The sequence below is a fragment of the Salvelinus sp. IW2-2015 genome, linkage group LG7 (genome assembly GCF_002910315.2).
Source record: "Salvelinus sp. IW2-2015 linkage group LG7, ASM291031v2, whole genome shotgun sequence".
NCBI lineage: Eukaryota > Metazoa > Chordata > Actinopteri > Salmoniformes > Salmonidae > Salvelinus > Salvelinus sp. IW2-2015.
This window is the reverse complement of record NC_036847.1, coordinates 3719164-3744130: the sequence shown is the minus strand read 5'-3', so window position 1 is coordinate 3744130 and position 24967 is coordinate 3719164. Positions and strand designations below refer to the sequence as shown.

The 24967-nt window shown below is 44.3% G+C and overlaps 1 protein-coding gene and 1 non-coding gene across 2 annotated transcripts; both read left to right on the top strand.

The window, feature by feature from the left end:
* Window positions 1–15: 15 nt before the first annotated feature.
* Window positions 16–15692, top strand: LOC111966221 (calcium-responsive transactivator-like). Its single transcript, XM_070444367.1, is given in 14 exon segments — window positions 16–100; window positions 1212–1288; window positions 1474–1558; window positions 1725–1872; window positions 2586–2816; window positions 9027–9049; window positions 9051–9081; window positions 9084–9181; window positions 9183–9201; window positions 10726–10827; window positions 11426–11518; window positions 11763–11882; window positions 12148–12340; window positions 12495–15692. Coding segments are annotated over 14 exon segments (1416 nt in total). The 5' UTR covers window positions 16–31; the 3' UTR covers window positions 12622–15692.
* A 90-nt stretch (window positions 15693–15782) lies between these two features.
* On the top strand, window positions 15783–24946 carry LOC111966220 (uncharacterized protein SCO4629). Its single transcript, XR_011480160.1, has 8 exons — window positions 15783–16332; window positions 19969–20186; window positions 20354–20491; window positions 23281–23380; window positions 23644–23765; window positions 23919–24068; window positions 24284–24439; window positions 24691–24946. It is a non-coding gene; the product is annotated as an uncharacterized protein SCO4629 (transcript).
* Window positions 24947–24967: the final 21 nt, after the last annotated feature.

Here is a 24967-nt window from a genome sequence, read left to right as displayed (position 1 = left end):
GGAGCGTTTCCTACTGTTTCCTTATATAACAATGTCGGTGGCATTTTCATCGGCGCGCCCAAGGAGCAAAGGGGAGGTGACACAACAAACGATACAAAAGGTAGGCTAACGCCATGTCTTTCTCTATTACGTCGTCTAACAGGAAATCTTTTATTCTGGTCGATTTGAGAGCGTGGATAGTCAGCCAGTGCCAACGGTGGGAAAGTAGTCAATACCAGCACATAACTGGTACAATAGAGCGAGCCAAACAAAGTGACGTGATCATAAGACGCTAATGAAAACAAATGGACATTCATCAAAGACTACTTTTTATTTGCGTTGTTACTGTCGTGCTCTTCGCTGCACAGTGTGGCTTTTAATGGGAGCCGACATAACGGCTACAATGTTATGCGTTAGAACAACAACACATGTTGTCTAATTATAGACTATAGCATCCGAGACCAAAAAAATCTAGTTTGTCCCGAGTCTGACTGAATTTTTGCTTATTCTGGTGCATGCACTTGTTAACTGTTATTTTAGTGTGTTTTTTTGTTGTTCTTTTTCTTTAAGCAACATTTTATCCTTTACAAAATACACTGCATATGATAGGCTATTGTTACAAAAAATAGTTGATAGCCAGCCGTGCCAAAGATGTGAGAAGACTAGCGAGAATTCTTTAGACATACAGTGGTAAGAGGCAGGTGCACTGGAATGAATGGATAGTCTGACGGTGGCAATGATGATGGAAGGTGTGGGCTTACGTGCAACATCATTGGACCTTTGTTTATCCTCGAAGGAACGGGGAAGACTCTTATTGGTGCTTGTCATATTGTTGAGGGTATATATATATATATATATATACGGTTAGAGCTCCTTCTTTGGATCGTAGCCTATAGAGGACAGATTCCCCTTTTTTGTACACTCGCTTTTTGTCACTGATGTCAGAGTGTTGTGATTGGCTGAAAATAATGGTAGACTTTTGGAGTTGCAGGAAGACAAACCATGGCTCCGTCCGACTTAAACAGCCTCTTCTGCCCTAGGCTCTTTCTGGCAACGTTAAATATACTCCAAGAAAAACAGCTGACCCAGATAATTTTGTTCAGAGAGTAGGAGGAGGGGGGGGGGGGTTACGTGAGCGCAAGTCCCGAGAATTCAGGACACTTTATTATAGTGTCATAACTCTGTTATAATAAGCTGCTCGCCTAACATTATTTTTTTTTAATCTCCCCAAGATGCTGGATGAAAATCACCATCTGATACAATGCATCATGGATTACCAGAGCAAAGGGAAAACAGCAGAATGCACACAGTAGGAGTCAAACCTGTCCTCATAGTGTTGTCACAGATGCATGTTATGTAGGTTACTATAGTAGATGTGTACTTGTATGAATATGTGTTTCTAAGCATGAAGATAGTATATCGCAGTTTAATGATGGTCCTCGTGTTGAAGGCTCTTGTGATTAGTGATTAACCTGTCTTTCTGTGCTTTGACAGGTATCAGCAGATCCTTCACAGAAACTTAGTCTACCTGGCCACGATAGCGGATTCTAATCAGAACATGCAGTCACTGTTACCTGCAGTAAGTCTGTGTGGAGTTACGCAATACAATAGAGCCCCATGTTGGTCTTCTTCTCGCTTTCTCTCTCTCTCCCTCCCTTACCTGGCCTCAATAGCTGTTCTTTAACTGTAACACAATTCCCAGAGCTGTGAATTCACATGTCTCTCCTCTCCTCCTGTTCTCTCAGCCTCCTACCCCTAACATGGGGAGTATAGGTGCTGGAGGAATGGGACAGAGCGGAGGCAGCGGGCCCCTACACTCCCAGAGTAACCTCAACGACACCATGACCCCTGGCCTGCCCCCTACTGCTATGATGCAGAGTCAGATGAGCAATGGTGAGACCTCCGTATCCACACACACACAACACACACACACACAAACACCAACACACACACACACACACACACACACACACACACACACACACACACACACACACACACACACACACACACACACACACACACACACACTATCCACTGTATGTGTGTACTATCTGAATGCTCGCCTCTCTGCCAAACTGACTGTCTGCTGCATGTATGTCGTCTGTCTACCTCTCCCCTATGGCAGCATATTTGATCTCGTCCTCTGCTCTGTCCAGACATCATTCTATGATCCTATGGGTGCATCTCCATATTTTAAAGTGGCTTCCTCTTCTGCACTAATCCCTGAATACAGGATACTGTAAGTGGATGCTAACTGGGCATTTCATTCCATCTATCCAGTTCTCTCACATCACTGCACATTAAGTAATGGAGACGAGGAGAGGAAGCCACTTCTTCAGACTATTTAGATGCACCTCTTTGTATCCATACAGGTCTTTGTCCTCTTGTCCATTTATCGCTCCACTAATTCTTCTCTCGTAGTCTCTCCGCATAATATACACGCCCTTGATTCAAAACGTCATTCTATGCCTACTGAGTCCTCCACAAGCCTCCTGTGGTGTAGCGATGAACTGGATGTGTTGCGTTGTCGTGGTGCCTGTGACCATGCTGGCACTGCGTGTGCCTGAGTGTCTGGCTGCTCTGACTGCTCTGTGTGTCGTCAGGCCCCAGCCACGCTCCCATGCAGCAGCAGGCGGGTCAGACACAGTCGGCTGGGACCTCATCCACGTCCCTCAGCCTGCCAGCCAGCACCCACGGCTCAGCCTCCGGCTACAGCCACCCCGTGCCCCCCTCCTCCCAGGGCAGCATGGTCCAGGGCCTCGGCCCAGGCTACGGTTCTTCCTCTTCCTCTTCTACCTCCTCCCGCAGCAACCTCAACATGCAGTCTAACACAGGTGAGCCAGCCAGGTGTAGAGGAATCAGCGACAAGGGATCAGTGGAATAGGAATACATCGTCAAAGCCAATGATATGAAATCGTTATTGGAAACACTATTCCTTTGGAAATACATAATTGCTAATTGCGCTATTCTATTTTGTTTTCGAGTCTTGTTGCTAAGTGCATTGGTAACGATTGTTGAGTCCACTCATAGCGTATTGTGATTGGCAGGAAGTGAGCAGGGAGGGTGAGAGGCCAGCCCCCACTAGAGTAAATGTCAGAGCTCTGGAAGGGAAAGGGGGATGATCAGGGAGGAAGGGAAGCAAAAGGGTTGAATATTAGAGGATAGAGCAGGGATTATCATTTTGATTCAGCCTCTGGCGATTTGTTTTCTTGAGCGGATGGTCGTGGGGCTGGAACATGACCGCGAGAAGCCCAAACAGATATAATATTTGACTAAAACATAATAATATTAAACCTTGCTTTCATTTGTATATGATCACGTGTCTCTATTATGAGTGGCAATACTTGGGAACAGATTTTCAAAATTAAAATCACCTGGAGCTGATTTCCTGGTGTTTTTACAGTATTRTTTTGTCCCCAAAAAAACTATAATAAAAAAACACAACGATATACTGGATACTGAACAAAAATATAAAAGTGTTGGTCCCATGTTTCATGAGCTGAAATAAAATATCCCAAAAATGTTCCATACGCACAAAAAACTTGGTTCTCTCAATTTTTGTGCACAAATTTGTTTACATAGTCAGCATTTCTCCTTTGCCAAGATAATCCATCCACCTGACAGGTGTGGCATATCAAGAAGCTTATTAAACAGCATGATCATTACACAGGTGCACCTGGTTCTGGGGACAATAAAATGCCACTCTAAAATGTGCAGTATTGTCACATAACGCAATGCCACTGATGTGTGCAATTGGCATGCTGACTGCAGGAATATCCACCAGAGCTGTTGCATGAGAATTTTATGTTAATTTCTCTACCATAAGTCGCTTCCAATGTCGTTTTAAAGAATTTGGCAGTACGTCCAACCGACCTCACAACCGCAGAGCCACGCCAGCCCAGGACTTCCACATCCGGCTTCTTCACCTGCGGGATGGTCTGAGACGAGCCACCCGGACAGTTGATTAAACTGTGGGTTTGCACAACAATAATTTCTGCACAAACTGTCAGAAACCGTCTCAGGGAAACGCTTTTCTGTGCTCGTCATCTGCACCAGGTTCTTGACCTGACTGCAGTTAGGCGTCGTAACCGACTTCAGTGGGCAAATGCTGACCTCCGATGGCCACTTGCACGCTGGAGAAGTGTGCTCTTCACGGATGAATCCCGGTTTCAACTGTGCTGGGCAGATGGCAGCGTGTATGGCGTTGGGTGGGCGAACAGAGTGCCCCATAGTGGGGTTATGGTATGGGCAGGCATAAGCTACGGACAAAGAACACAATTGCATTTTATCGATGGCAATTTGAATGCACAGAGATACCGTGACGAGATCCTGGGGCACAATGTCGTGCCATTCATCTGCCGCCGTCACATGTTTCAGCATGATAATGCACTGCCCCATGTCGCAAGGATCTGTACACAATTCCTGGACGCTGAAAATGTCCCAGTTCTTCCATGGTCTGCGTACTCACCAGACATGTCACCCATTGAGCCTGTTTGGGATGCTCTGGATCGACGTGTACGACAGCGTGTTCCAGTTACAGCCAACATCCAGCAACTTCGCACAGCCATTAAAGAGGATCTACACTGCTCAAAAAAATAAAGGGAACACTTAAACAACACAATGTAACTCCAAGTCAATCACACTTCTGTGAAATCAAACTGTCCACTTAGGAAGCAACACTGATTGACAATAAATTTCACATGCTGTTGTGCAAATGGAATAGACAAAAGGTAGAAATTATAGGCAATTAGCAAGACACCCCCCAAAAAGGAGTGATTCTGCAGGTGGTGACCACAGACCACTTCTCAGTTCCTATGCTTCCTGGCTGATGTTTTGGTCACTTTTGAATGCTGGCGGTGCTCTCACTCTAGTGGTAGCATGAGACGGAGTCTACAACCCACACAAGTGGCTCAGGTAGTGCAGRTCATCCAGGATGGCACATCAATGCGAGCTGTGGCAAAAAGGTTTGCTGTGTCTGTCAGCGTAGTGTCCAGAGCATGGAGGCGCTACCAGGAGACAGGCCAGTACATCAGGAGACGTGGAGGAGGCCGTAGGAGGGCAACAACCCAGCAGCAGGACCGCTACCTCCGCCTTTGTGCAAGGAGGTGCACTGCCAGCGCCCTGCAAAATGACCTCCAGCAGGCCACAAATGTGCATGTGTCTGCTCAAACGGTCAGAAACAGACTCCATGAGGGTGGTATGAGGGCCCGACGTCCACAGGTGGGGGTTGTGCTAACAGCCCAACACCGTGCAGGACGTTTGGCATTTGCCAGAGAACACCAAGATTGGCAAATTCGCTACTGGCGCCCTGTGCTCTTCACAGATGAAAGCAGGTTCACACTGAGCACATGAGCACGTGACAGACGTGACAGAGTCTGGAGATGCCGTGGAGAACGTTCTGCTGCCTGCAACATCCTCCAGCATGACCGTTTTGGCGGTGGGTCAGTCATGGTGTGGGGTGGCATTTCTTTGTGGGGCCGCACAGCCCTCCATGTGCTCGCCAGAGGTAGCCTGACTGCCATTAGGTACCGAGATGAGATCCTCAGACCCCTTGTGAGACCATATGCTGACACATGCACATTTGTGGCCTGCTGGAGGTCATTTTGCAGGGCGCTGGCAGTGCACCTCCTTGCACAAAGGCGGAGGTAGCGGTCCTGCTGCTGGGTTGTTGCCCTCCTACGGCCTCCTCCACGTCTCCTGATGTACTGGCCTGTCTCCTGGTAGCGCCTCCATGCTCTGGACACTACGCTGACAGACACAGCAAACCTTTTTGCCACAGCTCGCATTGATGTGCCATCCTGGATGAACTGCACTACCTGAGCCACTTGTGTGGGTTGTAGACTCCGTCTCATGCTACCACTAGAGTGAGAGCACCGCCAGCATTCAAAAGTGACCAAAACATCAGCCAGGAAGCATAGGAACTGAGAAGTGGTCTGTGGTCACCACCTGCAGAATCACTCCTTTTTTGGGGGTGTCTTGCTAATTGCCTATAATTTCCACCTTTTGTCTATTCTATTTGCACAACAGCATGTGAAATTTATTGTCAATCAGTGTTGCTTCCTAAGTGGACAGTTTGATTTCACAGAAGTGTGATTGACTTGGAGTTACATTGTGTTGTTTAAGTGTTCCCTTTATTTTTTTGAGCAGTGTATTTCACAGGCCACAATCAACAGCCTGATCAACTCTATGCGAAGGAGATGTGTCACAGGCCACAATCAACAGCCTGATCAACTCTATGCGAAGGAGATGTGTCACAGGCCACAATCAACAGCCTGATCAACTCTATGCGAAGGAGATGTGTCGCACTCCATGAGGCAAATGGGGGTCACACCAGATACTGACTGGTTTCGTGATCCATGCCCCTACCTTTTTTTAAGGTATCCGTGACCTACAGATGCATGTCTTTATTCCCAGTCATGAAATCCATAGATTAGGGCCATTGTAAATTATTTCAATTGACTTACCTTCTTATATGAACTGTAAATCTTTGAAATTGTTGCATTTATATTTTTGTTCAGTGTATAATTAAATTATTTTGCTCAGAAAACTTGGGGGGCCAAAATCATCCTGTGGGTCGCCAGTTTGCGAACCCTGTCTTAGAGTGATACAGTTAAAGTCGGAAGTTTACATACACCTTAGCTAAATACATTTAAACTCAGTTTTTCACAATTCCTGACATTTAATCCTRGTCAAAATTCCCTGTCTTAGGTCAGTTAGGATCACCACTTTATTTTAAGAATGTGAAATGTCAGAGTAATAGTAGAGAGAATGATTTATTTCAGCATTTATTTCTTTCATCACATTCCCAGTGGGTCAAAAGTTTACATACACTCAATTAATATTTGGTAGCATTGCCTTTAAATTGTTTAACTTGGGTCAAATGTTTCGGGTAGCCTTCCACAAGCTTCCCACAATAAGTTGGGTGAATTTTGGCCCATTCCTCCTGGCAGAGCTGGTGTAACTGAGTCAGGTTTGTAGGCCTCCTTGCTCGCACACGCTTTTTCGGTTCTGCCCACAAATGTTCTATAGGATTGAGGTCAGGGCTTTGTGATGGCCACTCCAATACCTTGACTTTGTTGTTCTTAAGCCATTTTGCCACAACTTTGGAAGTTTTCATGGGTCGTTGTCCATTTGGCAGACCTATTTGTGACCAAGCTTTAACTTCCTGACTGATGTCTTGAGATGTTGCTTCAATGTGCACCAGTCCCTCCTGCAGCAAAGCACCCCCACAACATGATGCTGGCACCCCCGTGCTTCACGGTTGGGATGGTGTTCTTCGGCTTGCAAGCCTCCCCCTTTTTCCTCCAAACATAACGATGGTCATTATGGCCAAACAGTTCTATTTTTGTTTCGTCAGACCAGAGGACATTTCTCCCAACAGTACGATCTTTGTCCCCATGTGCAATTGCAAACCGTAGTCTCTCTTTTTTTATGGTGGTTTTGGAGCAATGGCTTCTTCCTTGCTGAGCGGCCTTCCAGGTTATGTTGATATAGGACTCGTTTTACTGTGGATATAGATACTTTTGTACCTGTTTCCTCCAGCATCTTCACAAGGTCCTTTGCTGTTGTTCTTGGATTGATTTGCACTTTTCACACCAAAGTACGTTCATCTCTAGGAGACGGAACGTGTCTCCTTCCTGAGAAGTATGACGGCTGCGTGGTCCCATGGTGTTTAAACCTGTGTACTATTGTTTGTACAGATGAACATGGTACCTTCAGGCGTTTGGAAATTGCTCCCAAGGATGAACCAGACTTGTGGAGGTCTACCATTGTTTTCTGAGGTCTTGGCTGATTTCTTTAGATTTTCCCATGATGTCAAGCAAAGAGGCACTGAGTTTGAAGGTAGGCCTTGAAATACATCCACAGGTACACCTCCAATTGACTCAAATGATGTCAATTAGCCTATCAGAAGCTATCAAAAGCCATGACATCATTTTCTGGAATTTTCCAAGCTGTTTAAAGGCACAGTCAACTTAGTGTGTGTAAACTTCTGACCAACTGGAATTGTGATACAGTGAATTAATCTGTCTGTAAACAATTGTTGGAAGAATTAAAATTGGGTGAATTTTGGCCAATTGTGTCATGCACAAAGAATTGTGTCATGCACAAAGTAGATGTCCTAACCAACTTGCCAAAACTATATTTTGTTAACAAGAAATTTGTGGAGTGGTTGAAAAACAAGTTTTAATGACTCTAACCTAAGTGTATGTAAACTTCCGACTTCAACTGTACATGTGTAGTCTGGAGGTTGGGATTGAGGGTGTACTGTAGTGTTCCCTGTATCAGTAGGGCCTAGAGAGGGAGGGAGGTCTGCTCTCCCAGGATTCTAGAAAATGAGGATTGTATTGATTTAGACAGGAGACAGGACATCGGTGGATGATTCACTGACCCAAGGAACGCCTGAAGGTATTCCACAGCTTTTCAACATCATTCTCAATAACCTCCTCTCTGCCCCCTCTGTTAGAAAACCTTCTCTAGTCTTTATACACTTGAACTTCACACTCCAAAACCTCTGAATGTCTGCATTGTCCTATATGAACGACAAGAAGAACCAAACACATTCAGTTCATCAGACTGGTAGGCAGCCCCATCCTCCCTCTGGAGTCTAGTATTTGCTAGTCTAGCCCCAGTCACCTCCCTGCTTCAGGCTCTCCTCTCTTCTCCTGACCTGTAACCCTGACATGCAGCCCTGCAGCCCACCCTCGTCTCCCTGGTTGTCCATGTGTATTTATCTCTGTTTTATGCACTGACCCCTCTATGGCTTCTTTTCCATTTCCTCCAGAGCATTTTAAAGCCTCTCTCTCTCCCAGATTCTTTGAGTATTTGAAACAGACCCCCTCCCTTTCTGGCTACTCTCTGACTGTCATGACCCCTCCCTTTTTTATTTTTTTCCTTTTTTTTCTTCTTATGATTCTGCCTGTTTCTGTTCTGGTTATGTATGTTGTTGATGACAATGATGAAGATGTTGACATTGTCTGTGCGCGTTAATGTGTAAGATCTCTCCCCATAACGACCCCCCCCCCCCCCCCAAACCCCCTTTTTAGTCTCCATGATGCACCAGCAGTCGCGCCACACCTCATTACCCGTCATCCCAGACTGGTGCGGACAGCAGCAGTACCAGGGTCAGCAGGCTGCTATGGGCATGTTGGGGCAGAGCGGGCAAGGCAACAACATGATGAGCCAGAGGCCCATGGGGACACTACCGACCCACACAGCAAGGTAGGTGACTATGGCTTTCTGTCTTTCTCCAGGCTGCTGCGGTTTGGCCATGGGCTGCAGATGCACTGTGTGTTTATATGTGGAGAAAATGGCGTGTGTGATTCAGGGTGGAGTATTACTAGAGAACTCCTGAAGATGTAGCCACAGCGGAATGCAGACGACATGGACGTTGGCTGAAAGGTGGGGTGCATGGTTAGCAGGTGTTTAGGAGGTGGGAGCCTAAACAACAGACTATGATATTTATGGTGGATATAATCTTGACGGATGCGCATACGTTACCATGCCGCATACTCGCTAGCCATCGCAGGTATGCCTAGATTGCACTCATTCCCCATGAAATGGCTCTGCCGTTAAGAGGCAGACTGAAGATTTAGGCTGTTGTAATTGGTAGTCCCAGTCTGTAAATCCCTTTACCCATGGTGTCAGCGTGAGCCTAAAACGAGTCCCTAAACGTCCCCTGTGTTTGGTGTGGGACGTGGACTAGGCATGTACCTCACAGAGACTCGTCAGTAGCTCGTCTGTAGGATGTCTGAGAAAATGTCTCCAGGGAAACAGAGGCCACTTGCCCTGGGTTGTTTGCTGTGGCTTACCTTGGTCTTATCCCAGCTTGTCGAGGTACGATCACTAGATCTTGTCTACAAGGACTCTATTGTTCCAGTGTATAGTTCATCACTGACAAGGATATTTGTCAATGGGGAATTGAATCGTTTTCTTTGCCCTGAAAGGTTATTTGTTCACTAGCTATTGACTGCTGTGATAATGGTCCTTTTGCATTACGTTATTGGATAATATTTTGTAGGATATTCATATTTTGCGAGACTGTGAGTTGCTGTCTTGCAGATACAGCGATATTTCTAGCAATACTTCTGGCAACGGAAATAAAATATATTTGGTTTCTGATTCAGTCGTTTGTGAGGAATGGCATCTGGAGTTTCTGCACACCACCACCACAGGTCTCCCATATGATTGGCCCGTCTGGGATTTCTAAAACCACTCTTATTGGTCCTTTTCAGAAAGTCATATTTCATTTCATTCTCATAGGGATTCTATAATTTTTCAGATCATGGTTTGGATAGGGCTGAACATTCGAAATGAAAATGGACGTCAAAATGATGCATTTTCTTCCCATGGCCAATTCACATTTCAGACAACGCCTCCTACACAATCATTTATTCAGTTTAAATCTACTAATAGGACCTCTTGAACTTGAGTCATTGAACTACAAAAACTTCTCATTATGTAATTAGCACCCATAAGACACTACTTCTCTCTCTCACACACACACACACACACACACACACACACACACACCACACACACACACACACACACACAACACACACACACACACACACACACACACACCACACAAACACACACCCCCCCTCACAAATACACCATCCGCCATCCCACACCTCTGCCCAAAGCGCCCCCTAGTGCGGTCCAGCCCCCTTTAATCACCAACACAGAGGCCCATTGGTCCGACCAGCTGATTAACCAATCCTGGTGTCGCCTGTCTTGCAGGATCTGCACCGCAGTACATGGGACAAGACGATTTCTACGGAGAGCAGTACGGACACACTCAGAGCTCCAGCGAGCCCATAAACCAGCAGTATTACTCTGATGGTAATCATTTAGAGCCTTGACCCTCACACACACAACCCCTCCAACACATACACACACCTTTCAGACATCTCAATCACGCACACGTATACATGCCATCCCGTCTCAGTGTCATCCCACTGCCCTGTCTTCAAGTTATACTGCAGCGCTGAACTCCATATTCCAATCCTCTGGCTTCTTGTCTTTCCTTTCCCTTCGTGTGGGAGTTCAATGGGAGTCTTTTGTACGGTGGATTTTTGTGGAAGGATTATGATTTTGACGGCAAAGTGCTGAGTTTGGTCTTAGAACTGTTTCCTCCCGGTGTGCCTCTGTCAATAGGGTTCCCCTTCGGTGTGCTGAAATTTTAGATTTCCCATTTTTGAAAATCGTTTAGGGCAGAGCTCCAACTGATTCTAGCGTGTTTTTGTGTGCTTTGTGTGTTTGAGTGTCCGAGGCACTGCAAATGTCTGTTTGTGCTCTTGTCAACTTATGGGTGCACACKTATGTATGTAAGCTTTTTACAAACTGTGGAAGGACCAAGCTCTCTACTGTAAATGTGTGAGGAGCCACATAGTTTTTTGGTAGATTGGTTTTGGCATGTGCTCATTCCTGCCCCCTCCAGGTCATGGGGAGTACTCCTACCAACAGTCATCCTACGGTGAACAGGGCTATGAGAGGTCCTTTGATGAGTCCTCACAGCACTACTACGAAGGAGGTATGTTCCCAAAACACACAGACTCATGCCTAATAAGCATAAAGGTTGTGAACTTGTGATAGTATTGTAGCTGCTAGCTATGTGCCACTGTAGGCCCAAATCTCAGACACCCAGAACTACAGTAAAATCTTGCGTAATTGTGTCAGATGCTCGATTACTATTAATGTTACATGCATCTGTCCACGAGAGATTACAGTATAAAGGTAAGTCTTGAAGTAGTTAAATTGCTGCTCCCGACCCCCAGGCAACTCCCAGTATAGTCAGCAGCAGGCCCAGTACCAGCAGGGGTCAGGCCAGCAGCAACCCTTCAGCCAACAACAGTACCCCTCACAGCAGGGCTACAGCGGACAGCCACAGGGCTACGGTAAGGAACAGGCGCACACACACACACACYRGCGCGCACACGCTTGCATGAACGCACAGACATACAGTGACAGACACATAGACATACACATGCCTATGTTTTGCTATGGACATATTGATGCTGCTGATAGTTGGGATTGTCGGGCTGGTTGGGYATTGAACATTCATATCAGGACATTTTTTTATTTTTAAAGATGACGATTGTTTCACCGTTACATCCGTCAGTGTGATTCAAGACTTGGTTGATTGACTGATTTGGTCTCCAGGTCCAGGTCAGGGTGCGCAGTCCCAGTACTCCCAGTACCAGCAGGGRCAGGGCCAGCAGTACAGCTCCTACCGCTCCTCCCAGGCTGCCTCTGGGGCACAGACACAGAGGCCCTACGCCTACGAACAGGTACAACTACAGCTACCCCCAACCCCACGTTTTGAGGAGGACTGTGCTGTCCAACAAAACATTGGGTAAATTGGGCAACTCACACCGCAAATTACCACAGTGGCGACGCCCATGGGTTGCTTTGAAGCATGAGAAAGTATTCATGAACAAAAGTATTCCCCATCTCATGCTGACCTGACATGACTAAAGATGTTTATTTTCTAACTCCCTCTCTTTTAGGGTCAATACGGAAACTACCAGCAATAAGGCACCACCTCCTGGGCAAACTGGTGGACAAGTTAGGCAAGGGAACAGTTCTGTGAATAACCCCCAACAGTCGTGTGTAAACCAGTCTCTGAGTAAATGAGTTAGATTTATCTCTGAATCTTTTTAGGTTGCTGAGACACGGATTAGCAGGCTAGACTAAGTCAGATTCATGTTCTGCTGGTTCACTATTTTCTGAGTACAGGTGAACTGGTTCAGGAGATCCTGCATGAAACACCTCGCATCTCTGCTTTCTCTTCTTTTCCTCACCCTCTAAGATGATTTGAATTATGGGGGTATCTGGTAACAAATCGGGGAACCCTCAATAGCATTATTATATTAACGTTGGCACCCTCATAAGCGTTGAAAAGACTCATATGTTTAATTCGAACCTTGCCTTTAAATGTCTTCCTTTTTTGGTCTCTGTCCTCGCTATCAACCTCTGTCTGGTTCTCTCACCCTACTTTTCTGTCTGTCTTTCACAGGGTGCACAATACAAGTGCTGTCCTCTGTCTAAGATTGTCATTTAAAATGTGCCCAGGTCACAAAATAGAATGTTTGGTCATACATTCAGCATCTTTTATTCAGTGTAAAGCTTAACTTGATTTAAGGTGAAAATGGGACTTGTCGGTAGTGTTCAAATACAACTTGTCAGGTTGTATTTGAAACTGTGAAGTTGTGTAGATCGGTGTGCGGTGTTACCGCCTGTTCAGTGTTACCACTCTGTCTGTGTATGAAGAGCAAATGTTTGAGTAAGGTTATAGGCACAATAGCTGGTGGATTGACAAGAGAGTGCAACTATCAACAACCATCATAATATTACAGGTAATATGTACAATTCATTTCAATGATCAATCCTTTTTTGTTAATTCTTTAATTTTGTCTGATTGCATATATATTTTTTAACTAAGCATTTTTTTTATTAAGCAAAAGTATTTGTAGATTTTTATGTTGGGACTTTTCCCATGCTATATTTACACTGAACAAAAATATAAACGCAACAATTTCAAAGATTTTCCTGAGTTACAGTTCATATAAGGAACAGTCAATTGAAATGAATTCATTAGGCCCTAATCTATGGATTTCACATTACTGGGAATACAGATATGATTCTGTTGGTCACAGATAACTTTGAAAAAAAGGGAGGGGCATGGATCAATTATGTTCATTGTTCGTAGCGTATGCCTGCCTGCCCATACCATAACCCCATCGCCACCATGGGGCACTCTGTTCACAATGCTGCCATCAGCAAACTGCTTGCCTACACGATGCCATCCACGCTGTCTGCCATCAGCCCTGTACAGTTGAAACCAGGATTCATCCATCAAGAGCACACTTCTCCAGCATGCCAGTGGCCATCAAAAGGTGAGCATTTGCCCACCGAAGTCGGTTAAGACGCCGAAATGTAGTCAGATCAAGACCCTGGTGAGGACGATGAGTACGCAAATGAGCTTCCCTGAGACAGTTTCTGACAGTTTGTGCAGACATTCTTTGGTTGTGCAAACCCACAGTTTCATCAGCTGTACAAGTTGTTGGTCTTGGACGATCCCGCAGGTGATGAAGCCGGATGTGGAGGACCTGGGCTGGCGTGGTTACACGTGGTCTGCGGTTGAGAGGCTGGTTGGACTGCCAAATTCTCTAAAACAATGTTGGAGGCGGCTTATGGTAGAGAAATTAACTTTCAACTCTCTGCAAACAGCTCTGGTGGACATTCCTGTAGTCAGCATGCCAATTGCACATTCTCTCAACTTGAGACATCTGTGGCATTGTGTTGTGTGACAACTGCACATTTTAGTGGCCTTTTATTGTCCCCACCACAAGGTGCACCTGTGTAATGATCTTGCTGTTTAATCAGCTTCTTAATATGCCACACCTGTCAGATGGATGGATTATCTTGGCAAATGAGAAATGCTCACTAACAGGGATGTAAACACGTGTGCACAAAATTTGAGCTTTTTGTGTGTATGGAACATTTCTGGGATCTTTTATTTCAGCTCATGAAACACGGGACCAACATTTTACATTGCGTTTACATTTTTGTTCGGTATATTTATTTATCAATGTACAATTTCTTTTTTCAGATGTTAAAATTGTTCTATGTCTCATTCTCTGTAATGCACTTTTACTTATCGTAGTTGTTTCTAAGAAATGATTTCCAAACAGCCAAAGTAAAGTAACACACAGGGAGAGGATTTTAGAATGTTTTTAGCAATCAGCACAACACTTTTTCAATACGTGCAATACAGTCAGTCACTGGAGCAGAGGATGAGATTATCAGTAGGCTTGATAATGGACTTTAAATGACTTGCTGTGTGATACCACACACTATTGAGTCTATAGCCTATTAGGGTACAAAAATGAAAAGTCTTAGCCTTCTATCTAGTTGAGTACATAATCCAAAGTATTATTTTTTGCCAATTGTGTTTGGGGTTTGCTTCAACTGTCTTAACCCATATAGAGGGATGTTTTGTAAAGTATTACATTCTAACCAATGTGATGTAGTCTTGGCCTATGCGTGTGAGTGCATATGGCATACATGTTCGGTGTATGTTTACAGAAACAAAACAAGTTTGCCATTTGTCTTACTCAATTTACTTTATTCGAAGTGATCCTAGATCAAGTGTTGGTTGGTAAGTCCTTAGGAGTGTTATAGAAGACAAGTTTGTCCCACAAACACACTTGCCTTATAATTTCTATGACAGTGTACAATATGTAAAGATATGTTGTGGTTGTCTTTATTTACCTCAAACGATTTGATKATTTTAGGAAAATCATGGTTTGGTTTGTTGTATACGTATATCCCCTGTAATACTCCTAGTAATGTCAGACTGGAACTTTACTATAAAATGCTGAAAGGGGACAGCACAACTCATTACACTTGTATGTTGCCAATAAAGTGGGATATCTGAGGTACCTGGCTGTCAAACAGCTCAATAACTGTATGTTAACTCAACTACAGTGACAATCATAGGCATCTTTAGACTGCATAATATATAATTGTATTAATTTCCTGTGAATTGGATATGTACTGTTTTGCTTATAATGCAATACATTGCGTGTGCGTGACAGAATAAAGGGTTTGTTTGTGCATAACCAAATATGAATGTTTAATTGATTGTTCATCTTCGTCTTTTGTTACTGTTTAATATGTAAAATAAATTTACTTTCACCTTGTTTTGTATCTGTCTTGTATGAAGCAAAGTTCCATTACACGACCCATGCTTTGACTTTATATGCTTTTTGAACCTCGGTAGCTACCGTAGCTAGCTCGCAGCTGAAGTGAAGTTGTTGTACCAAACAGTTAGCGTTGATATAAAAGCTTCACGTTTGTTTAGCGTTGTTAGATTGCGAGATTTTGTAAAATATCTAGAGATAGATGTACATTTTTTTTTGCCGATTTAATTAGTAGGCTTGTCGAAAGTGACTTGTCTAGCTAACGTTAGCTCATAGCCACAGTCTGCGAGCTACGTTAGCTAGCTAACTAACACATTATCCTGCTATAGTAACGTTACTTTTAGCTAGTTAACGAGGTCAGGGCGACACTTCTGGCTGTCTCCCTTTGACATGACATTCACTATTTTGCAATGGTAACTATATTGACAAAGGTTCAGAGCCGAAGATGGCTTGTCCAAGAGATAAGCCGAATATTTGCACACGTTTGCTTTAGTAACGAGGTGAAGGGCAGCTGGTTGACYGGGCTCAGAAGCCACTTGGCAGCACAGAGGAAAACAACTGGAATCAGGAATGTCACCATGTCCTGTGCACTTAGAGGAAATCCCCAAAAGAAAGAACTGTCAGGAAGAAAAAAAAACTGGTATGTTTTAATGTGATAAAGCTCGATTAGCTATCCCCTGTCCTCGGCTCACTAAGAAAAGTTGCACTGCACAACATGGTTGTTTACATTGCCAAGTAATGTGCTTTCGAAAGTATTCAGACCCCTTGTCCACATTTTGTTACGTTATAGCCTTATTCTAAAATTGATTAAATAAAACATGTTCCTCATCAATCWACAAACAATACCCCATAATGACACATTTTTGCGAATGTATTACAAATTTWAAAAAACATACCCTATTTACGTAAGTATTCAGACCCTTTGCTATGAGACTCGAAATTCAGCTCAGGTACATCCTGTTACCATTGATCAACCTTCAGATGTTTGTACAACTTGATTTGAGTCCAAATTAAATTGATTGGACATGATTTGGAAAGTCACACACCTGTCTATATAATGTCCCACAGTTGACAGTGCATGTCAGAGCAAAAACCAAGCCATGAGGTCCAAGTAATTGTCCTTAGAATGCTGAGACAGGATTGTCTCGTGTCACAGATCTGGGGAAGGGTACCAAAACATTGCTGCAGCATTGAAGGTCCCCAAGAACACAGTGGCCTTCATCATTCCTAAATGGAAGAAGTTTGGAACCACTAAGACTTCCTAGAGCTAGCTGCCCGGCCAAACTGAGTAATTGGGGGAGAAGGGCCGAACACGATGGTCACTCTGACAGAGCTCCAGAGTTCTTCTGTGGAGATGGGAGAACCTTCCAGAAGAACAACCATGTTTGAAACACTCCATCAATCAGGCCTTTATGGTAGAGTGGCCAGACAGAAGCCACTCCTCAGTAAAAGGCACATGACAGCCCACTTGGTGTTTGCCAAAAGGCACCTAAAAGACTCAGACCATGATAAACAAGATTCTCTTGTCTGATGAAACGAAGATTGAACTCTTTAGTCTGAATGCCAAGCTGGAGGGAACCTGGCACCATCCCTATGGGGAAGCATGGTGGTGGCAGCATCATGCTGWGGGGATGTTTTTCAGCGCCAGGGACTGGGAGACTAGTCAGGATCGAGGGAAAGATGAATGGAGCAAAGTGCAGAGAGATCGTTGATGAAACCCTGCTCAAGACCTCAGACTGGGGCGAAGGTTCACCTTCCAACAGGACAACGACCCTAAGCGCACACAGCCAAGACAACGCAGGAGTGGCTTCTGCAGTCTCTGAATGTCCTTGAGTGGCCCGATCGAACATCTCTGCAGATACCTGAAAATAGCTGTGCAGCGACACTCCACATCCAACCTGACAGAGCTTGAGAGGATCTGCAGAAAAGAATAGGAGAAACTCCCCAAATACAGGTGTGCCAAGCTTGTAGCGTCATACCCAAGAAGACTCGAGGCTGTAATCGCTGGCAAAGGTGCTTCAATAAAGTACTGAGTAAAGGGTCTGAATACTTACAGTACCAGTCAAAAGTTTGGACACCTACTTATTTACAGGTTTTTCTTTATTTTTACTATTTTCTACATTGTAGAATAATAGTGAAGACATCAAAACTATGAAATAACACATGGAATCATGTAGTAACCAAAAAAGTGTTAAACAAATGAAAATATATTTTACGATTCTTCAAAGTAGCCACCCTTTGTCTTGATGACAGCTTTGCACACTCTTGGCATTCTCTCATCCAGTTTCACCTGGAATGCTTTTCCAAAAGTCTAGAAGGAGTTCCAACATATGCTGAGCACTTGTTGGCTGCTTTTCCTTCCACTCGAGGTCATCCCAAACCATTTCAATTTGGTTGAGGTCAGGGGATTGTGGAGGCCAGGTAATCTGATGCAGCACTCCATCACTCTCTTTATTGGACAAATAGCCCTTACACAGCCTGGAGGTTGAAAAACAAATGATAGTCTCACTAAGTGCAAACCAGATGGGATGGCGTAGCACTGCAGAATGCTGTGATAACCATGCGAGTTAAGTGTGCATTGAAATCTAAATAAATCACAGACGGTGTCACCAGCAAAACAAAAAAACACCTCCTCCTCCATGCTTCATGGTGGGGACCACACATGCGGAGATCATCCGTTCACCTACTCTGCGTCTTACAAAGACACGGCGGTTGGAACCAAAAATCTCTAAATTGGACTCCTCAGACCAAAGGACAGATTTCTACCGGTCTAATGTCCATTGCTCTGGTTTCTTGGCCCAAGCAAGTCTCTTCTTGTTACTGGTGCCCTTTAGTAGTGGTTTCTTTGCAGCAATTTGATCTTGAAAGCCTGATTTCATGCAGTCTCTTCTGAACAGTTGATGTTGTGATGTATCTGTTACTTGAACTCTGTGAAGCATTTATTTGGGCTGCAATCAGAGGCTGGTAACTCTAATGAAATTATCCTCTGCAACAGAGGTAACTCTGGGTCTTCCTTTCCTGTGGTGGTCCTCGTGAGAGCCAGTTTCTTCTAGCGCTGGATGGTTTTTGAGACTGCACTTGAAGGAACTTTGCACTTGACTGAGCTTCATGTAATGATGGACTCGTTTCTCTTTGATTATTTGAGTTGTTCTTGCCATAATATGGACTTGGTCTTTTACCAATAGGGCTTCTTCTGTATACCCCCTACCTTGTCACAACACAACTGATTGGCTCAAATGCTATAAGAAGGAAATAAATTCCACAAATACTTTTAAGAAGGCACACCTGTTAATTGAAATGCATTCCAGGTGAAGCTGGTTGAGAGAATGCCAAGAGTGTGCAAAGCTGTCATCAAGGCAAAGGGTGGCTACGTTGAAGAATATTTTGATTTGTTTAACACTTTTTTGGTTACTACATGATTCCATATGTTTTATTTCATAGTTTTGATATCTTCACTTTTATTCTACAATGTAGAATTGTGAAAAAAGTAATGCGGTCTGAATGCTTTCCGATTATCTATAGCTAGATAGCTTACAATGCCTATCCACTAGTTTTTCTGCACTTTGGAGAAATCTGGACAGGGCTTACTTGTTCCTTCATGCATTCAAATCAGTGTTCATTTTATACATTATATAAATTATATTATATACTAATATAATATACTATATTATATATTATATATAATTATATTATAATATACTATATTATATATATATATTTTATTAATTATATTATATACATTATATTATAATGGTTTATACATTGTTTATAATCTGGTTAAAAAGTCTTGATCTTCTGAGAAGCTTTCGTTGACCTATTCAGATCGACGTTGTGATCATGCCGAAATCCACAATTGGCCTAAAATTTGAAACAATGATAGAATGAGGCTGAAGAACATTTTTKATRMGRAGGGATATTTTAACCAGGACATTGGAGAAAGGTTTCGTATGCTTACATCAAGTCCTATTTCCGTCTATCTGCTATTTGCGCGACTCCAGTCGAACGACAGGTGAAATCCCTGGCGCAGTTCACCCTCGTTTACAAAGGAGGTGAGGGCCACTCAGGAGGCTGTAAGAACTGCTACGGACGCKACGCCAGCACAACCTACATRGCTGTGCGTTYGTACTCATGGCTACGGCCGGGGTMTTGCTTTGAATTAGGGGCTTTTGTATGAACATTGATTTGAATTACTTTAATACCAAATACCGTAATGCTGACTGTATAATAAAGTGAAGATCAAACTGAATGTTGTGTGTGGTGTTTTGGGACCATGCAGGTGCRAGTGGGCACGGTGGTGAAGGAGCAASGGAGACTATGGCAGACCTCTCCCAACATTGCCAGGAGTACGTGGCTGTGTTTGGAGGGGCGGGGGGAAAGGGGAACCGCGCTTCCTGTCCAATGAGAACCGTGCCCCAATGATGGCCACCCCGGGAGAGAGAGGCCAGGAGAGTTGTCCTCCAGCTGGAGCTGCGTACCGTGGCCCATGCCGGACTGGTGAGACATGGGAGTGGGGCTCACTCTCCTCCGACTAGGTCTATGTTATGATKATGTGGGCTGGTTACAATAAAATTGTGGACGTATAAATGGGATGTTACTTGATCCCACAAAAATGTATAACATTTTCTTAGATTTACATGTTYGTGTGTGTTTTTCCACTTCAGGTTGGGTTTCCCAATGCAGGGACATCATCTCTGCTGTGGGCCATCTCCAATGCCAGGCCTGCTGTGGCTGCCTACCCCTTCACAACCCTCAACCCCACGTGGGCATTGTTAAGTACAGGGACCATGAGCAAGTGGCAGGTAATGGAGTTTGTCCTACTGTTGTATACTATGTTGGGCACAGAGGTTGATCATGCAGTTTACCATCCCTCCCTTTCCCCAATGTCTGGTGGCTGACATCCCTGGTGTCATCCATGGGGCCCATCTGAACCGAGGCCTGGGGATCTCCTTCCTGCGCCACATTGAGCGCTGTCGCTTCCTTCTCTTTGTCCTGGACCTGTCCTCCCCAGAACCCTGGACCCAGCTCCAGCACCTGCGTTTCGAGCTGGACCAGTACGAGCCGGACTCTCCCACTGGCCCTACGTTATCGTGGCCAACAAAATGGACCTGCCTGGGGCTCGGGGGGAAATGGGGCCCAAAGGGTCCACGTAGGCCCAAAGGGTGATCCCTGTGTCAGCCCTCACAGGCCAGAACACAGAGGAGCTGATAATTCACCTCAGGGAGCTGTATGATGTCTACCTGRAGACCCAGGGACAGGGCAGTGGGGAGGAAAAGCACACCAGGTTGTAGGTCTGCCAGGGAAGAGGAGTGAAAGACGTCCATGCCTTTTCCTTTTCCTCACTGTTTAGCACCTACCAAATGTAGTTTGTTCATATTATAGGACTAAAGAAATATTTATATAACTGTGAAATATGGTATTTATTTATGATTTAATGTGTTTAATTTAACTTGATTCTGCARTGTTTTATTTACACAATGCACTATACTCATACTTATCACAACATTACAGGGGTCAGTGCTGATGTTATTGTGATGTCAAATTTACTTCAGGATTTTCCCTTATAATATCAACATCACACATTTAACCTTTAGGATGTCGAGAAACACACTCTAATAAAAAATGCAAGTACTGGTARGTGTTGGACAAGTCTTAAGTGGAATCCTTGGGACGTCTAACTCTGACGTGTCCCCYTTGAAGATTACATTTAAAACGGTTAAGGTAAGGGTAGGGTAAGGTCGTCCCAAGGATTCCACTTAGCATTTGCCGTTAGACACTTGGTCTCAGCTATCAACTTCTATTTTACAACATTTTCAGAGCAGGAATATCAGGAATTCTCAGTGACACGTCTGTCACCCTCGCTAAAGGATTTTTCGATGTATTTCTTGGTAAAAAACAACAACAGTGTGTTTGGGCTGACTTTTGCCCTCTGTGCCCGGGGTCACACCATGGGTCACACACAGTAGCGGATGTTTACTGTGTGCTGCTGCTGACTGGACTTCCAGAGGGCATTGAGAGCGAGCAGGGTCAGGTCAGGCAGTTAGATGAGCAGTCAGGGCTGGCACACCATGGCTGCATTTCATTCCACAAAACGTTTTCTTTCCCTCTGTCCTCGTTTACTCCCCTCCACCGATCGAACAGAACCGGGCAGATGAAAGCAATATGACAGAAACTCAACCTGGTCTTAGAGCATTTCCTATTATTATGTATGTAAACCCGAGACACTCCATTAAGTATGATACAGTATGTTACGTTTCATATGGTATGTGGTAATTTGTGGATGTCCTTGACCCATTTCGTATTATATGTTACGAATTACAATTCATATTATATGTTACGAATTTGTAAAACGTACAATATGGTACAAATTGGCGAAAGGTATGGTATGTTAAGTAATCCTATGGAGGTGGCTAACGTCAGTGAAGCTATGGTTAAGTTTAGGTGTTAGGTTAAGGGTTAGGGGAATGGTTAGCTAACATGCTAAGTAGTGGCAAAGTAGTTAAAAAGTAGTTAGTAGTTGAAAAGTTGCTAATTAGCTTAAATGCTAAAGTTGTCTGATGAGATTCCAACTTACAACCTTTGGGTTGCTAGACTTTTGCGTTATATGCCCGACTAACCACCCTACTTTAGTTTTTTTGCATTAAGTAACCATCTGTCTTATTAGGTTGTGGATGGAGTTGGGTCCAGTTCGGGACAAAAACAAAACAACACCCAATCTAAACCAGAGTGGGTGTGCAAGCAGGTTAGCAGGAAAAATCTTGGTGTTAACAGTGCAGCAGCAGAGGTCAATTGAAGAAGTTTATTTCCCCCAGGTCTTTCTATGGGACCTTTCGCTTCGTMCTACTTCACAAAGAAACACTATCATCAGCCACACTCAGCCAATCGGAGTCAAATACAAATSGYCAAGGCCAATTATTCAGTAAGGGAGGGGGATGTCAGCAGCTATAGGAAAACAAGATTTACAGGAGACTCACCAACCGATTGAATAAGTGYCAGTAGACSTAATCAGCCAGTTYGATAAAGAACATTGAKATGTACATTAGCCAATGAGAGTTACACTGAGACAATAACTGGATAGAATTTAGAACACTGGCAGTGCATCCTGGGTAAAGGATGAACATTGCTTAATTCATGAATCAAATATTGAGAGATGGAGGAGAAAAGAGAGAACGTTGGGAGAGAGAGCCGCTGGGGTGTGCCAAGCCTTTTATCCTTGGGACAAATGAGAAATGGAATGTCAACGTTAACTGCTTCTGAATGATGTTATGTGTATGAATGAGTTGAACACTGGTGTAGTGCAGCGTTGAGCCTGGCCACTGCTACTGCTGTCTTTAAAGGATGACTCACGTCACCTGCCCTCAGGGAGCTGTTATTGTCTAGATGCTGCTGCTGTGTCAACGGAGTGGACCATTACAGCTCTGTTTGTGCTCCGCCTGAGGTGAAGCAGGGTACTTCCTCTCCACACGTGTATTCAATGAGGACACTGTTGACCTGTGAATAAGTATTGCTATTGATTCATTCAGTGTCATCGTTTTTGTTATGGTTATTTGATTTGGTTCTGCTTTTGAAGTGTGTGTGTTCTCTCCTACAGGGCAGCATGTGAGAGGAATGGACAGTAAGTGGGCCAGAGTTGTGTGGGACTACCTTTGTCTGCACCAATCTCTGGAAAAGGCAAGCCTTCATATCTGACTGTATATACACATAAGATACATTTTGACAGGATACATTTGAAATGGGATTCAAACTGAATTTTAAGTAGTGTAATGCTACACTCTTTTGGGAAGTCATGATTAGCTCGTCTGGCTTCACCCAAAAATAACATCATAATGAACTATCCTCTCTTACGATGATGTCATATTCCATGTCATACTCATAGATTTTCTCTCAGGGTTTTGTAATAATCGATGCTGTCTCCTCTGTTTAAATTATGTCATAATTATGCATGTTCTCTGAGTGATGTCATAATAGGCCTGGGTTGCCATGACGTGCGTGTGGCGGAGAGGTCAGCTGARCTCTTCCTGGAAGGATTGGCTCCTTGGCTGCTTTTCACTGGTTACTTAGGCAACCAGACTGCAGGTCAGCAAGACACTGGGCATCTTTSCCGCTATTTCTGTCTTTCTCTGTCCCTCTTTCTGCCCATGCAAGAAAACACACACACGCATCAACGCACACATACCGTGTTTGTATGTTACTATCCAATGTCTCTCGTGTGTGTGTTGCGTGGTCCAGGTGTGTGGACGAGGCCAGAGGCTGACGTGTTCTTGGATGTTGCTCTGAGGATGGGAGTGCCCAGGGGGAACATACTGCTGGAGACAGAGGCCACCAACACTGGAGAGCACATCCGCTTCCACAGGCTCCTCAAGGAGAATAACATCCCAGGTGAGACTCTCCTCATTACAGACACACCGATGGAGAGGAAAAACACTGTTGTTGGTGTGGCATTATTCTACAACTAAGGTGCAGAGGAGCACAACTGAATCACGGAAACACGTTTTAGCCAAGCCGGGATTGTGTTGTTATGCTTATACATAWGGCCTATGTGTATTTTTGTCATTTACCCATTAGTGATTGTGTTTGTCATGTGTCTATCCCAGCCCACAGGGTGATCCTGGTCCAGCAGCCCTTTATGGAGCGCAGGGTTTTTGCTACCTTCCTGCGCCAGTGGCATGACCAGGGGGAACACACGGAATCTCTGCCTCGCCCCCACCCCGCTGTGGCCACTGCCACAGACCTCATCACGTACATGCTAGGTACTCTGTCCGTAATATCAATATCAAGACTTGTGTGTTTTTCGATAGAACTTTAGACCATGTCAGATTATTATTCACAGGTCAGCAAGCCTCATCTTTCTCGTGCAGGAGTGTATGAATGCATTCAGAATGAAAATATTCTGAAAGTCAGTGTTTTTCCATTGCCAACCATTTTCACTTGACGCAATGTAGGAATAACAGGCATGAGTATGATGCTATGTGTGAGGTGTAAACTTTGTTGTGTATTCCAGGTGTTCTAGAGAGGATCTGTGACCACCCACAGAAAGGCTTCCAGTTGGAACAGGAGATCACACCCAGGACTCTCTCTGCCTACCAATGGCTCCTGCACGCTGGCTACATTCCCAAGTGAATGCACAACACACACGCCCGTGCATGAATGCCCGCACACACTTCCACGTACGCACACTTGTCCCTGCGTTTTGCTATGTTGATGCTGCTGATAAGTTGGGACGGTTGGGAATTGAACATTAAATCACAGTGAACTTATATTTTGAAAAGATGTTTGTT